Here is a 17363-nt window from a genome sequence, read left to right as displayed (position 1 = left end):
ATCTATTTTTTAAAAAAATATTAAATCTTATTGAGCATAAATACTTCAATTCCTTGCATCCAAAGTTTTAAAACCTACAAAAATTGTAATTATGACCAATGCTAGTCAAGCGGACCAACTAATCAAATAAAATTAAAAAGTTTGCACCAAAAATAAAATAAAATTTAAAAGTCATTTAAAAATATTTACTCAAATCAATAAAAAAAATCATAATACAAAAAACGACATGAGTAGGGTTTTATGTGTTTGAGACTTTGAGGCTCGCCGCCTCCTCGTCCAATTAAATTTTAATTAATTCCCTCCGTACCATTTAATAAAAAAATAAAAACACGAAAACAAATCACAAATTTCGGTAAACACTCCTATATAACTAGGAAAGCTATTTCTTCTTCGCATAACATACAAAAAAACAGCAATGAAATCTTTTTAATCTCAAAAAATGGAAACCTAATTTTCTCCTTCATAATGAAATAGCAGAGCTTTCAATTTTCTTTGAATCACCATGATTTAGCATTCGATTTTCTCTGTCCAATAATCGGAAAAACAATTCTTGATTGTTGGAATTGGAATTGATTCTGCAATGAAGGTTTTATCCGGAAACACTCTGTATGATTTCACGGTCGTGCAAAGCGACACGGCGGCGTCGTGCGCCGGCGAAGATGAAGTTTTCCAGATTGAATTCCGGTACCGGAACTTTCAATCACGATCACAATCTTCAAGATCAATTCGAATCCCTCGCAATCAAACTTCTTCGATGATGATGATGAATACGTTGCAGGAATTCGAAGTTCCGGAAACAATTAGGTCTGATATGGCGGCGCACTTCGATTTCTACGTCGATAGATTATCGCGAAGAAGTTGTAATCGGAGAGGTTCGATTTGTGTGAAGGTGAGTTTGGATGCGAAGGAGTTTTCGCCGGAGAGAGCGGAGGCGATACAGCGGAGGATCGAGTCAGGGAGGAGAGAGAATGAGAGAGGTGTTCGGAGAGTTGCGGCGGTGGCGGAGATGGAGGTGGCGCCGCCGTTAGAGGCGGTGGTGGAGGGTTTGGAGAGGAAGAGAGTGGCGGAAGTGGAAGACGAGGGAGAATGTTCGATATGTTTGGAAAAATTAGGTATCGGGACGGAGGTGATAATGTTACCCTGTTTACATGTTTATCATACGGAGTGTATTATACGGTGGCTTGAAAGGACTCATTTTTGCCCGTTCTGCCGATTTAAGCTACCTTGTTGATTGTTGACTGATTCTTTGATTTATTAGTATTTTTCCGAAAATAGGAAAGGAAAAAAAAAAAAAAAAACATGATTATTATTTTGGATGGTTGTTTTTAAGCATGATTTTTGGTTAACAATAAGTCAAGGAGTATTTTTGATTTCTATATATTATCTCCGTTACATATTATTTGCAAAATACTCCGTATGTAACGGAGGTAGTAATTTCAACTTTCAAGTTTCATATACGAGTGATGAACTGAACATAAGTAGAGTACTGCTTTTGTTGCAAAGAAAAATTGAAAATGTATAAAAAATTTCTATTGTACATATATTCGTAAGTGTAAAGCATGGTGATATATTTGAATGCAAACTCGCGATTTATACTCCATATTACACGAACTCACGGACAGATGACAACTATATTACCTGATGGAATTTGTTTTGGGGTTAATGCATCATTCAATACTGATATTCTGTATTTATTGTTGGTAATTATACTTAGAATGCTAATAATTACACTATCAAGAACAATCAATGTAGTCTCACCAAAACCTGCTCATAAAACAATATACAAGTACCAAAGTATGTGCAACATTTCGAGCAAAAGTAAACAATTTGTATATGAAGATTTTGTGCAACTTTAGACCACTAATAGCGATCATAAAATGCCATAACCCACACATAAAAGGTTAAGTACCAAAGTACGTGCAACATTTCGAGCAAAAGTAAACAATTTGTATATGAAGATTTTGTGCAACTTTAGACCACTAATAGCGATCATAGAATGCCATACCCACACATAAAAGGTTGAAGTCCATTATTTCGGAAAAAAATAAAAAATAAAAATAAAAATAAAGCTCAGTTGCTGCAACTGGTTTACAATTCCTTTAACAGCAGCATCCTGAAACATGAAACTCTGTAGCAGAAATATTTTTACAGACAAAAGGAGTAGAACTCAAAATTTTTGAATTGGAAGGCTTGCAACTGGTTTACAATTCCTTAACAGCAGCATCCTGAAACATGAAACTTGGGAGCAGAAATTTTTTACAGAATAACAGAGTAGAAGTCAAAATTTCTCATAGTAATTATACTAGGTATAAAATAGTGTTACATGTAGCATTTTTTTGTACGAAAAGAACCAAATACAATGAAAGTAACAGAAAACTTCAATTTTGCTATCTATCCCAGCCTGAGGGCCTTCGCCTTTCCCTTTGCCTTTCTCTTGAGCTGAAATAACATAAAATGAAAATAATTAAGGTTCTATAAGCAAATAAAAATCACTACTCACTGCTATCCAAAATCACTATGCCACTTTTTACTAATCTATCAAGAAGAATTAACAAATTCAATTAATGGCAGAGTAATAAATTTTTAGTGGCGTAACACTCATCACTATTTTAAATTTTGAATTACTTCTTTAATTAGGGGCGGGGTAAGCAACCATGAAAGTATGCACAAAGGAGTGGAGAGAGTAGCTCACCTTTCATTGCTCTTCTGATCAGAATTCTGACCACCGATGCTCCCTCCGGATGCTGGCATGAAATTTGTTGTAGGGGTTGCCTGAGGTCTGTTGGTGTCCCCACCAATGGTACCACCCGAAACAAAACCAGTCATAGCTGGGCGCTTGTTGGCATACACGTTCGAATTGTTTGTCGCCTGATTCTGAGAGTCAGGTGAAGCAGCCACAAAGCTGCTCTTGAACTGTGCCATCATACCAGTCCTAAGTGAATTAACTGCAGCAGTCCGACTGGGAGTTTGAGAGGGAGCACTGTTGGATTCTGTATTATACCCAATGCCCAAACCAAAATCCACTCCACGGACACCTCTACCACCACCACCTCCACCTCCTCGTCCTCCTCCTCTCCCTTTTCCCTTCTTTCCACCTGCATGAATACATGAAACACCATTTAGTGATAGTAAATATATGGTTCAATATTCAGCATGAATTGTTAAAAGGATTACACTTGCAAATTGCAAAAAATGTTGTAGACATTATTCCAGAAATAACATGGGAAAGTGACAAGGCAAGCATAAAACTAGAAATCAGCAATTAATATGAAAGACCGCAAATTTGCAAGTGTCATACCTCCTTTCCTTGCATCACGTTTAGACCTGAATCTTCCGTCCTAAAGATATAGAGTAATTGATAAGATAAATGTAGAAACTACAAGCAACAGTTCCAAATACAATGTAGCAAAAAAAGAGGGACAACATAAGTCACAAAAGAATCCTAGAATCTGTAATTCAAAGCATCTATGCCTGATTAATATGCAATACACAGTCATACAGCACAGTCCTACAACAAACTGATCATCAGACCAGTATTAAAGATAACCCCCCTCAATTAATGGCCAAATCACCCACAAGATACAACCCTTTAGATTATAACACTGTAATACAATATTGTTAAGCAAGCACTTTCAAAAAAAAATTACAAAAAATATATGTATCTCAAGCTACAACTACACCACAATCAAAGAATATACAGGAAGCATTCAAAAAACAGATAAGGTAACAAGAAAACAGAACGCAATTACCTTCATGGCAAGATCCATCAGTTCCACGGACACATTCTGGCCAGCAGCGATCAAACTGTTGACCATTTCCCCAGCAAACCTGGCCTCTTTTTGTGTGATGAGAGTGTATGCGACTCCGTCTTTATCACCAGCACGACCTGTTCTACCAATGCGATGCACATGCATATCCATATCTTTTGCAATGTCAAAGTTGACAACTGACTTGATCGACTTAATGTCCAGACCTCGAGCAGCAACATCGGTAGCAATAAGAACATGGTATATTCCGGACTTAAATTTCTGCAGAATCTCCATCCGAGAAGCCTGATCTTTATCACCGTGAAGAGAAGCAACTTTGAACCCTTTCTGTGCAAGCTGGGACTCAAGTTCATCTACGGAGGCCTTTTTGGAAGCAAAAACCAAAACATCACCTTCATCAATCATTCCTTGCAGCTTTTCCAAGAGCCAAGGTAACTTTTCTGCATCTGATGGAAGCACTTGAACAAACTGAGTTATATCTTCATTTGCCATGCCTACCTCCCCCACTGAAACACGTACAGGATCAGAAAGAATTTCTCTTGCCAACTTTTCCACTTTTCGGGGCATTGTTGCTGAAAAGAGTAAAGTCTGACGGTCTGGCCTGATCTGACCAACAATAGACCTTATTTGTGGCTCAAAACCAAGGTCAAACATTCGATCCGCCTCATCAAGCACCAGATATGTTGCTCTCTTCAACGTTAATGCCTTCATTTTCAGCAAATCGATCAGTCTCCCAGGAGTAGCAACAACAATCTCGGCTCCTGCCTTGAGTTCTTTAAACTGATCAAGCTTGGACATCCCACCATAGACTGCAGACACACGTAACCCATAAGGTTTTGCAAATTTTCTAGTTTCCAAATATATCTGATGAGCTAATTCTCTGGTGGGTGCACATATCACTCCGATTGGTCCTTCTCCTTTGCCCAGCTCAGGCTGATCCATTATATGCACAATCATAGGAAGCACAAAAGCAGCAGTTTTTCCAGAACCAGTCTTTGCTATACCAATTATATCACTTCCTGACAGCACAATTGGTAAAGCTTGGCATTGTATGTTGGTAGGCTTTTCATAACCTTGTTTTGTGATTGCACTCATCAGTGGTTGAGGGAAGCCACAATCGTCAAAAGTTTTAACTGGCCGTGGAACATCAAAACCAGAAATACGAATTTTCAAGGCATTCCGGTACTCTGTGACGTCCTGCTCACTCATGCCTAGTAAAAAAAGCCATAATAAGTATATCAATGCAAGCTATATGGGAAGTACATAATATAACAGTTAGCTCCTAAAATAACAAAAAACAATTAGCTCAATACTAATATAGCAAATTATCACAGTACAGCATGGCAAAACAATAAATTGTCACATAATACCAACAGATGCTGGCATTGATTCCTCAATAATCAAACAAGGCTTCTCCGAAAACCTTACCAAAACTTGCCAAAAAATGTTCCAATGTCATAAAATAACTACTCCATGTCTAAAATGCTGTTCAGACTTCACATGGATATTGAAACTTGAAAGTGCTTAAGCCAGGAATATAAAACAGAAAAAACGAATTGGCCCCCTCAAAAACGAGTATCGGTCATGAAGAGCTCAATTCATGACTGATTTTCAAACCCATCTACAAATGCCTCATTCTTTGACCATTATTCGTAATCAAATTTGGCAAAAAAGTTATGAAGTCCCTTGTTATACAGTTGGTACTAGATACATTATCATCCGTCCCTCAGAAAAAATTAAATAAATAAATAAATAAATAAAATTGGCATATCATTAAACCCAATTCAGCTGAATGCCAATTTGCAAAAAACAGTATGAACAATGTAAGAAGCCAACCAATTAATACCAACTACTTTATTCTTATCATATAACCTGCATAATTTCTTATAAGAAACTTCTAACTCTAATTCACACTCAAACAAAACAAATTTCATCAACCTAATTTGCACGTTCATAAAATAACAGCAAACTAAAACTTTTCCATTGATAAGAATGTAAGCAAAACTAATGAATTTACCAGAAATTGAAGGCTTCTCCTCATAAAAATCCTTATTAAACGCCTCATAATCAATCTCACTATGATCCAATGCAGTAATAGGCTCAATCTTCCTCTTATCAAGCACAATCGGATTATCATCAGAATCATACTCAACCATTCCAGCATCAACCGCTTTCGCAGCAGCGTAAACCTCCTCATCGGAATCGTACCCGGCTCGAAGCGCATCCGACGCCAATGTTAACCCTACATCTTTCTTTGCCCTCAAAAAACTCTCCATTGGATCATCCTCCTCATCATCATCATCTCTATACTTATCAAGCTTCTCTTTCGGCTTCGGCGGGGGCGCTTCACTCACTTCCTTATGAATTCCCTCCATAAAAGCGTCCAATGGATCAATCTCTTCGTCGCCGGCGAGATTTCCGGCGTCGGAAACGTTGTTGTTGCTACCGTCGTCGAAGTCGATGTTGTCGACGTCGGTATCTTCGTGGTGGTCATGAGGTCGCGAAGAAGAAGAAGGAGGAGTGTAGAGGCGTTGAGGTTGTTGTTGAGATCGTTCGAAGTTGTAGGTTTGTTGGCGATTGATTCCGAAGCCTTCGAAGCCGAATTTGCGCTTTGACATGGTAGGGATTTGAAGGTCGAGCTCAAATCAATGGCGAATTTTGGGGAGAAGATGAAAAGCCCCAAATTGTTATCAGTAAAACCCTAAAATTGGGGAAGAACGAAAGAGGTAGAGGGGGAGGAAGAAAGAGTGACACGATGGCGGGCAGGTTGTGACTTTGTTTAAATGGGTTGTGATTTGGTGGATCGTGGCTTATCGGTATAGCCCGTATAGGCGGTCGTTCGGTTTGATACGAGCCGGATCATTTTCAAGTACGGTAGAATCGGCTTACTATTTATCGCCAATTGGTATAGTATGGAAGGTGTTTTTGTTTACATCATTACATGTATGTTAATTTGATTTCGGTGTGTTATGATTTCAAGTAACCTTGTCTTCTTCACCTTATTATTATTGAATTGATATTATTTTTACTAAAATTAAGTTATTCTTGCTAAACTTACTTATCATGAAGAGATCGTAGAAACCGCAACCCCGAAGCTCGTAAACCTAAAGTGCATAGTCATTATCATCGTCGGTGTTGGATGGCAAAATTTACGGATTTGTCCTCATTGGACTTCTCCTCATTCTTCTTCTTTAATTTCCAACACTTGGCTTTGATATAACCCTTCACATGACAATAGTTACAAACTTTTCCTTTACCGGAATTCTTATTACCACCATGAGCAACTAAAGCATTATTTTGAGCCGGATTATTCGATTTATTAACCAATATTGTCAATTAATTAAATCTCTATGAGTTAAGGCATCCTTAACATTCTCCAAACTCAAATTATCTTTACCATACAATAAAGTATCTCGAAAGTGCTTATACGTAGGCGGTAAAGAACACAACAATCTAATAGCCATATCCTCATCGTCGATCTCAACCTGTTGTTTTGCAAATCCATAATAATAGAGAAGAATTCATCTAAAAGTACTTAATTAAGCAGTTTACCTTCCTCTAGACGAAGATCATGAAGTCTAGATTTGAGTAGTAGATGGTTGGTTACGCTATTTGTCATACAAAGTGACTCCAACTTCAACCACAAACTAGCAGCAGTTGTCTCCTCGGCAACCTCTCTCAAAACATCATCAAAGAGACATAATTGAATCGCCGAAAGAGCCTTCAAATCGATCTCCTCCCACTTATCCATCGTCATGCATGCCCGAAGGTTTTTTGGATACATCTTCAAGGGCCTTGTGACAACCACTTTGAACCAAGATGGCTTTCATCTTTAATTGCCATAGGCCAAAATTCACTTGCCTATCGAATTTCTCAATGTCAAATTTCATTGGCATAATTTAATCAAACTAATCTATAAACACCTAAAACCTGGCTCTATATACTACTTGTTAGGAAATAAGGTTGCAATTGTGTTTGATTAATGCGGAACAAATCAATGAAAATAAGAACGAGAAAAGCAATAAAGATGATAAACAAAGAACACAAGGATTTGCATGGTTCGGTCAAGGAAATAGGAGTTTGTTTGATGGGGTATGAGTAGTAATTTGGAGTATATATGTACGAAGTATGATTTAGTTACATATTTTTTAGGGCTTAGGCGAATATTGAGTAAAGCACTCTATAGCTAACAACAAATAGTTGTACAAAAGTTACATACCAATTTGTAATTGACCCATACCACTTTTAATTTTTCCCGCCATTATTTTCATAATAAAATTGACTCTTTTATTTTTATATATTTTTTTTAAGGGAAATAATTTAAAGAGAAAAAACCCTTACAATAGCTTCACTCTAAAGGTTGATAGGTGTATATATATAATATCATAAAGTAAATAATGGTTGGATAGAGTGTCATATACTCTAATACTAACCCAAAAAAAAAGTAAAAAGGCAATAAAACTGTTTTAAATTATTTTTTTTACAAAAATATACTTCGTAGGTATTATTATTACTTTCAACGGTCAATTCAGCTAGTTGATAGATAAATGAAATTAAAAACGATATTATACAAGTGAAGATTGAAGAAACGCATTGGAATATAGAATATGTGACCAAATTAGTCAAAGATCCCTTCAATTTCAATTGGGTATAAAAATATTGATTGTATTTGTATATCCAAGAAAGTGACTAATTGCTTGTTTCTTCTTGGGGGGTTAGGTTCATATTAAAAACTACGAGTAGTCATTTTCTACCATAACTTGGGAATACTTTGAAGGAAATTTATGGTTTAAGGAGTACTTCATAATTCCATATAGACTATTCCATATAACCATGTTTCCTCAATTGACTTGCAAACTGCCGTTGAATCGTTGATGCATTTTCTCTAACACATATTTATCCAGAAATAACTTCACGAAAAAACTTTAAGTTGACTATAAAACAATATCAACTTTTTGTTATATTTATATAAAAATTTAAGTATTGATTGATAATCCTTATTACATTGATCGAGCAACCCTATAACACTAACAAAGTAACCTTATAACACGGACCAACTAATTCCAATAATATTAATGAAAAACTCTCATGACGACTGATTGTACGGTGTAGCCAATGGCCACCGGCCAACCATAAAAAATAGTTTGATAATTCAATATACTTAGAGGTGTCAAAAGCACACCTGACCCGACCCGATTCGAAACCGACCAGAAAATATTTGATTCAGATTTGGATTCGCGTGGACATAATAATTTAATATAACTTAACTTTAAAAATTTACCCAACCCGACCATATCAGACCCGATCCGATTATCCGAAGTGACACCCTTAAAAATACTTGTATAAAAAAAGAAAAATTACTAAAGACAGTGTACACCCTCACAGGCTCACAGCACGAGGAGAGTCCTCTTTTTAGTTTCTCTCTCCTCCAATAAAACTTGAAAGTTCTCTCAATTCCCCAGATTTCATTTCCCCCGATTTTCTTTCCAACTATGGCGTCCCAGTTTCGAAACGTTTCTCCTCCATTCCTCCCGTTTTTTCGATTCATGGTTTTACACCAGCTCCTTTTTCCCCTCCATTTTCTCTCTCCTCTCACCTCTAATGGCGGTTTTTGCTGCTCCTCTTCCTAGTACTACTACTATTCACTCCTTCATTACTACTACTACTACTAACTCCTTGTTTGCTTTACTTGCAAGCTTCTTTCTGATGCGGGTTTCTTCTTCTCAGATCCAAACACTGCTTTAGTTCTTCCCCCTTTTATTTTCTCTCTCTTCGTTTCTTCTTTGTGTCGGCGGCGATGAAGCGATTTCCACTGATTCCCGGTAATTCAATTTGGTTTTGTTTGTTTTGGGGTTAATTTGATTTCTTAATTATTGGGAATTTTGTTGTTGGGGTTTGTCTTTTAGTTTTGATTTGTTAATTATTATTATATGTTAGATTTTGTTTGTTGTTTAGCTGAAATTTGCTGTCGGTGAATTTGTTAAATGTTGGGGATTTTGCAGGAATTTGTTGTTTTTTTGTATGATTTTAGCTGTTTTTAGGGGTTTGGAATTTAGGGTTTTGTCTGGAATTAAGATTGAGTACCTCATTACTCTTCAATTAGTGTTCTTGATCAATTGTGGATTATGTTGAGGTTTTATTTGAATCTTATTTTCGGAATTAGTGGATGAATTAGGTTTCTATTCTTGTTTATTCTATGTTTAGTGAGGTGTGAAATGTTGAACCAATTGAAGAAGAATTAATAGGAGTCTAGGAATTGGGAGCTAAAGGTGGTTTGTTGATTTAGTTTATGATGTTTCTAGGATCCTTCCTTCGAGTATTGTAGTTAGATACATTTAGTTATTCATGTATCGGATTGTTTGGAAATTCGTTTACTGAATCGTGTTCCGAGTGGAAGGCTACTATTGGTTTTGTTTCTGACGTGTTGGATATAAATGGTGGTGGCATAGATTGGAAAGTTGAAGATTTTGGTAATTTGTTGCTTCTCTACACATTAGTGAGGGCCTGTTTATATATTCGCAATATATTGTTTTGGCCAAGAACCTAATATCGTGTATGTGTACAATGAGATAGAGATAGGACTAAAATCGAAATTGGTGTGTGAACAATGAAGTGAAGTGGGTATGTTTGGGGTTCTATCTTACATGAAGATTTGTTGCTTGAAGCCTGTGATGTTGTATAAGCTTGAGTTTTGAAGTATTAAGTCTGATGTCTTATATGATGTTGTATGCTACATTTTTTAAATGGGCAGTGTTGGATCAGTGAGTACATTCAGGAGAGAGAAACCTCAAACCAATAGCTTAATGTTTATTTTGTATCATCGTGAGTATGATAATTTTGTGTATTATTTTGAGTTGAATTGAGTAAATTAAGCTACTATTCCGTATTTGGTTGCCAGGCCATAAAAAGTACATATTTTCAGTTGTCAGTTCTCACACTGAGTATAATGTTGATGCTGATATAAGATTATCTGCTTAGCAAACCTTGTATTTTGCTTATTTGACTTCTAAGGTTTGTAGTTGACACTAAAAAAGACAGCTAACCATAGCAACATGAGGTTTGCGGTATTCGTTTTACTGATATTAAAAAATAATGTATAGTTTGGTCTCACATCTCTCACTAGCTGGAGTCATTAGAAGTTCATGCATCCTTATTTTTGGATACAAAAATCTTGACGAGTTTCTATCAAAAAATGCAATAATTTAACTGGTTAACTGCACTTATAAATACTATTCTGATCTGAAAATTTTAGTTGCTGATTCCTTACGTTTTAAAGAAATTATATGAAGTGGTAACCCCTTGCCTTTTAGTTTCTGTATCTTAGGGATGCTCTTACAGCATTTGCCTCTATTATTCTAATGGTTCTAGTTGTGTCATGCTCTTTGTTGACATGTTCTCCATTGGATTTTGTCATTCAAAATTTGTTTTATACTTTTTTTTTTTTTTTTTGAAGGTGTCTTATTTTGTTTTTGACCACTGCAGATATTCCAAATAAGCTTTTGATATGGCTTCTGGTATCATATTGTACAGCATTCCATATTGATGTGGAATCCTATGAATCTCCATTACAGTCATCATTAGTATTAGCAGCTAAAAGACCTTTGACAGCTCCCATTCTTGCTGCGAATGCCAATACACCACTTGTTCGACTGAAGGAAAAGTCACAATTCATGAGGCGGAATCTCGCATCAGCACCAGTTCAGGCTCCACATGAGCCACTACAAGCAAGTAGTCATCCTCCTGCCGGTTCTAGATTACCTAATTTGGCTAAGAATAATAATGGATCAGTACCACCAGCTGAAGGCCTAATGCCATCTCTCGCTCCAGAAGTTTCAAGTAAGAGTGCTTGTCATTAGAAGCTTATGTACACTGTTAGCATCTTGTTCTTGAAAAGGGGAAAAAGATTTCCTCTGCACCTAGCACCAATGAGCCAATTGCAAAACAAAGTGCATTGTCTTCATGAGGTGCACAAAGATATGTGGAAAGATTCCTTATTCATTTATCATTTCTGTTCCGTAGTAGTCTGCATGTTTCTCGACTCATACTCTATATTGTTATCTCTTGCTCTTCCCTTTTCTCATTGCTTCTTGCCACTTCACTCAGTGCTCTATGTTTCTCACGCAATTTGCGTCCATTAGGGTTGTTCTCTTACCTAAAGCTTCACATGCTGACACCAACCTACCTTGTGCATTTTTAAGAAATAGCTTGACTAGGACTGTGATGGTATATCGGTTAGAATGTATATGTGCATTTAATCTAACTTGTCTGTTGTACGTGTAACTAGCAAAATAGTATTAAAATTCAGTGCCCTCCGTTGGCTTATTAATTATTTCATTTGTTGTGACTTTGGTGTGTATTCTTACATTCCAGGCTGCTGTAAACCTGATATGGTGCAGAAACGAGAGACCCCCAGCTGCCACTGTGTCTATCCAATTAAGGTTGATCTTCTGCTTTTCAATGTGTCACAAAATCCAAATTGGAGTCTTTTCCTTGATGGATTCTCTTCTGCACTTGGCCTCCGTGCTCCTCAGATGCAAATGAATAACTTTTATTGGGTTACCCTGACAAGCTTGAATATTTCACTGGACATTACTCCACATACTGGGATCAGTTTCTCAGCTGGTGCCGCATCTGCTATAAACTCCTCACTTGTGTTGCATAAGGTGTCCATACCTGATATAGTAGGTGTGGGTGATTACAAACTTCTAAATGTGACCTGGTATCAGCCTCCTGCTCCATCACCAGGTAATTATACAGCGAATACTTCTTTTTTTAGGCTCTGTATATGTTGCGTTAGATTTTTCTGCAGTTGCATTACATTTAGTTGTTTCTTATTGTTTATTTGTTATTCTGCACTTTTATTCTGGAAAATCTAGATGATTGCTTGTAACTTGGAAACTATTTGAGCAGCAGTCTATTTGAGCAGCAGCCTGACTTAGCATATAGGTTTCCTTGTTCTGCATATGTAACTTCTGGAGTGTATTACGAGTTATAACACTAGTCTTTCTCTTAATTACAGCCCCAGTATCTGCTGCATCACCTATGAAAACACCAGATCATAAGGCTTCAGCTTCTACAACATCAGAGGCTCCTAATAACAAGAACTCAAGCTTGGTTCTTGTTCTTAGTATTGGGGCTGGAATTTTGATCATTGTCGTCGTATTTGTGCTAGTTATGTGCTCTTGTTCATCCCGTAAGAAGCCAAAACCATTAATGAAAGATCCAGGTATGACTATCAAGCTCAACACTAGCTCTATCTACATTAGCAGCATTTCCCTTTATAATATCTTTTCAGTTCATAGTACTTTGATATGCTATTTTAAAGATTTAAAGCAATGTTAAGCATTAAGGGTCTGTTTATCTTGTCTGCTGAAGCTCACACGAATTTCCATTGCTTTTTTGGTAGTATATATAATTAATTAATTGTTCATAATTATATAGTTTAACGCACCTGGTATATGTTATTTCTTCCACCACCCATTGTTTTCCTTTCTTATCTGTTTCAATCAGGTATGGTATTTATTGACATTTGATTACTTTTCCATTTTCTATAGAGATTCTGGGATCAAGGCCAAGGACTTCAGATGGAGGCACAGCAGGAGGATCTCTTGCTCACCCTAGCAGTACAAGATTTTTGACTTATGAAGAACTGAAAAAGGCAACTAATAATTTTGAAAAATCCAGCATACTTGGAGAGGGTGGGTTTGGCAAAGTTTTCAAAGGTGTTTTGAGTGATGGCACAGCTGTTGCAATCAAGAAGCTTACAAATGGTGGGCCTCAAGGCGATAAGGAGTTCCTTGTTGAGGTTGATATGCTTAGTAGGTTGCATCATCGCAATCTTGTGAAACTTGTGGGCTACTATAGCAGCCGTGAAGCCTCTCAAAATCTGCTTTGTTATGAGCTTGTTCCTAATGGAAGTCTGGAGGCATGGCTTCATGGTTGGTTTGATGAAACTGTTTGATAGCTTTTAATTTAAGTCAATTGTAGAACTTTGTGTCTATACTATGTGTTCTCTTAGATCGTATAATATAATCGTTAAATTAAAGAATGCTGCCCTCTACTCCGTATTACAGGTCCTTTGGGGGTAAATTGTCCATTAGATTGGGACGCGAGAATGAAGATTGCACTTGATGCTGCTAGAGGACTTGCATACTTGCATGAAGACTCACAGCCATGTGTCATCCACAGAGACTTCAAGGCATCAAATATACTACTTGAAAATAACTTCAATGCTAAGGTTGCCGATTTCGGCTTGGCCAAACAGGCGCCTGAAGGCAGGCAGACTTATTTGTCTACTCGAGTCATGGGAACATTTGGGTCAGCCCCCATCTTTATTCTTGCAGTTACCATATTAATTCCTCATGTAAGATTGTAGTTTCTGAAATGCATTTGATTGATGCCAACAGGTATGTAGCCCCTGAATATGCCATGACTGGTCATTTACTTGTTAAAAGTGATGTCTATAGCTATGGGGTGGTCCTGCTTGAGTTGCTGACTGGTAGAAAACCTGTAGATATGTCACAGCCAGCTGGCCAGGAGAACCTTGTTACCTGGGTTAGTTATATTTTTCATGTGCTTCTCCCTCTCTCTTTTGGGTGAGGGTCTCCTGAATAAATTGGTAACTGTTGGTATTCACAAAATTTTGACTGTTCTGCACTTTTACAGGCAAGGCCAATTTTGAGAGATAAAGATCGTTTAGAAGAGCTTGTAGATCCGAAGCTTCAGGGAAATTACCCAAAGGAAGATTTTTTACGGGTTTGCACAATTGCAGCTGCTTGTGTTGCTCCTGAAGCAAATCAACGGCCCACGATGGGCGAGGTGGTGCAATCTCTTAAAATGGTACAACGGGTGACTGAGTATCAAGACGCTGCCACGGGATCTGCTAACATGCGACCAAACCTTAGACAGTCTTCTACTACCTTTGAATCCGATGGGACTTCCTCAATTTTCTCATCAGGTCCTTACTCTGGTTTGAGTACCTTCGACGAAAACATATCTCGAACCGCTGTTTTTTCTGAAGATCTTCATGAAGGCAGATGAAAAGGGTGGTGGTAGTTGAATTTTACAGTCCATCCACTTGCTTACTCAGGGAGAAAGCAAGGAATCGGCTCATGTTAGTCAGCTTTGCAGGTTGTTCTATGCATTTCAAGGCTGAAGTGGGAATCAATGAGGTTTACTTAGCAGGAAATCAAAATCCTCATCTTCTATAGACAATTATTGTGATATTCCCGATTGTAGCGGTGAGGCTGTGGTGTTGCTGGCCTGCTGCATCACTGTGATAAAATGTATATATTGCTTATGATTCGATCAGGTTCTTTCATTATCTTACAAGGGCCTACAAGATTTATGAGTTAAGGTCATTCCTTACTTTTTTACTCACCTGATTTATCCTCTTCTCTTTTATGGGATTACCTTTCTTACCCTGTTTGTTAAAGTACAAAATCCGTGTACATTCAACTTCAATTGTCAGAGTTCAGTAATTAAAGTCAAATGTGCAGGCTGCTGTTTTATTCTTGGATTACTAGAAAGTTCATAGCAGAATTTCTTTGTCTCTTTTTCAATCGATTATTTTTAGGTTTTAGTGTGAATTTGTAAACAAATGTGCAGGCTGCTGTTTTCTTCTGGAATTATTTTACTTATCTTATTGCAAGAATGACAGATTTGCTGTGCATTTGAGTACAGTGAACATAATAGCCGTGTATTTATATTGAGTTATCCAAATTATCCTCGAAATCAGTAAAACTTTCCTTTCGCATACTCATTGTTGGTGAACCATATAAAAATTGTGTTCTTGTTTGTTGATTAATCTTTCTTTATCAAATATTTTTTCTACAAATATAACTTGTAATGAAGAGACAGTGGAATCATAATAATCATGTTCTATATGTAGTATGATTGATCTCTAAAATTGATGGCTGCTATTTAGCCTTACCTATTTCAACTTATGATAAACTAGAGACCTAAATCTGTGTACTCTTGTCCAGACACATATTAATGATATTATTTGCTTAAAAATTGAGGGAGCAAAGAATATCAAATGAGTAAAACATTATCCTTAAGTGCACTTACTAAGCTTCTATGTGCATCCGGGTATATGCGTAAGAAGCTCTCGGGGGAACCTTTGTCCATAGATAAGGAAAAGCTAAAAACCAAGAGGTTGGACCTCTTAGAACCTTTCCTTTAACCTAAAGAAACCTTCACCCAAGAATTTAATTGTATTTATCCAAGAAGTGGGGATTACAAACATTAAACATTTCAAGCAATGAACTGTTATTCCAATCCTGCTTTTGTTTCCTACCAATTATTCTCCTTTTCATGCCAAACAATTCAAGCAAAGAACCACCCTTAACAATGCACCTATATATCTCCCTTAACCTTAGCTTGTAATTGTCCAGAAAAGAATAAAAGAGAACTCTTCTTCCCTTCCAATTTCTAGATCATTAGGATTAATTAATTACTAATGGCTTCAGAAGGCCCGCGATCAGCAGCTTTACTGCTCCTGGTTGTCAATTTAGTACTCTATTTCATTATCATGCTGATTTCTGCTTGGGCTGTTAACCATGCTATTGAAAAAACCCACGAGTCAGGTAAGAAGTACTCCCTTCGTCTTTAAAAGTTCTTTCTGTTTTGACTTTTTATGCGACTATAATATAATTGGTCGGGCATATTTGGTGCTTGCAGCTTCTGTACTACAAACTCCTGCTAGAATCTTCCCAATCTACTTTCCAATGGGGAACATGGCGACCGGATTCTTCATCATTTTCTCTCTTCTTATCGGTGTTATTGGCATCACAACTTCAGTTCTCGGAATGCTCAATGTAATGCAATGGAGTGTTGCTAGTTTGTATGCTGCTGCTACCTCTTCTCTAGGGACATTTGCACTCACTATTCTTGCCATGGGGTATGTACAACTTTTTTTATGCTTATTATGTCTTAGTAATATTTTTCGTCATTGAAATGTTACTCCCTCGGTCCTTAAAAACCTGTCCACTTTAAATTTATAAACCGTGACATGTTATAATGTCACAAAGAGTGAAAGAGGATAATCTTTTTTGAACGGAGGGAATATGTACTTTTCTTGTTCTTTCACACCAAGTGTCACGCGAAGATTGATTGAACTTATGAGTATTGCACCATGATTTTGTTCTTGCAGATTGGCATGTAAGGAAATTGATATTGGATATACTGGTGCTAACTTGGTGAGTAATTTGTTATCTCTACCTTTATTTATGTTTTAGATCATTTTGCTTTAGTATGAAGTTAACCTATTTAGGGAAAAATGAAGCAACAAAAACTAAACTAATAAAGTTGCTTTGATTTTGGTATAAAAATCAGAGGACTTTGGAGGTGATCATGATAATTGTGAGCGGAACACAATTGCTGTGTACTGGTGCAATCAATGTTGCTGCTGAGTCTACTGCTGCGACTGCAAGAAGGATGCTTGGTGGAAGAGTATAAGTTGTTACAAGTTTGATCAAGTGTGCTAATTTTCATTTTCCTTCCATGTAAGAGTGAATTGATTCGAAGATGGACATTGTAATATTGTATATGATGATAACAAGTGTGTTTGATAGTTCTTGTGTTTATTCTCAATTG

At 37.0% G+C, this 17363-nt stretch overlaps 3 protein-coding genes across 4 annotated transcripts; 2 read left to right on the top strand and 1 right to left on the bottom strand.

The window, feature by feature from the left end:
- Positions 1-2161: 2161 nt before the first annotated feature.
- On the bottom strand, positions 2162-6536 carry LOC145597658 (DEAD-box ATP-dependent RNA helicase 24-like). 2 transcript variants are annotated; one of them, XM_081653876.1, is made up of 5 exons: positions 5785-6534; positions 3750-4978; positions 3299-3338; positions 2693-3095; positions 2162-2439 (listed from the first exon to the last, which is right to left on the bottom strand). In XM_081653876.1, exons 1-5 carry the CDS (start codon positions 6383-6385, stop codon positions 2388-2390), a joined length of 2325 nt encoding a protein of 774 aa, XP_081510002.1. In that variant the 5' UTR covers positions 6386-6534; the 3' UTR covers positions 2162-2387. The 2 variants fall into 2 exon arrangements, with proteins under 2 accessions (XP_081510002.1, XP_081510003.1); XM_081653877.1 differs by lacking the exons at positions 2162-2439; positions 3299-3338 and having other exon boundaries at positions 2781-3095; positions 5785-6536.
- A 2622-nt stretch (positions 6537-9158) lies between these two features.
- Positions 9159-15285, top strand: LOC145598894 (uncharacterized). Its single transcript, XM_081655295.1, has 8 exons — positions 9159-9589; positions 11250-11603; positions 12138-12512; positions 12787-12993; positions 13322-13705; positions 13841-14084; positions 14174-14321; positions 14433-15285. The coding sequence occupies exons 1-8, from the start codon at positions 9565-9567 to the stop codon at positions 14805-14807; spliced, it is 2112 nt and encodes a 703-aa protein (XP_081511421.1). The 5' UTR covers positions 9159-9564; the 3' UTR covers positions 14808-15285.
- Positions 15286-16044: 759 nt separating this feature from the next.
- On the top strand, positions 16045-17353 carry LOC145599286 (membrane protein PM19L-like). The gene is made up of 4 exons (XM_081655683.1): positions 16045-16354; positions 16449-16668; positions 16921-16966; positions 17103-17353. Exons 1-4 carry the CDS (start codon positions 16228-16230, stop codon positions 17223-17225), a joined length of 516 nt encoding a protein of 171 aa, XP_081511809.1. The 5' UTR covers positions 16045-16227; the 3' UTR covers positions 17226-17353.
- The last annotated feature ends 10 nt before the right edge of the window (positions 17354-17363 follow it).

Source organism: Chenopodium album, chromosome 20 (genome assembly GCF_948465745.1).
Source record: "Chenopodium album chromosome 20, dcCheAlbu1.1, whole genome shotgun sequence".
NCBI classification, from domain to species: Eukaryota; Viridiplantae; Streptophyta; class Magnoliopsida; order Caryophyllales; family Amaranthaceae; genus Chenopodium; species Chenopodium album.
Note: the sequence above shows the minus strand (reverse complement) of the source record. Positions and strands in the feature narration are given on the sequence as shown.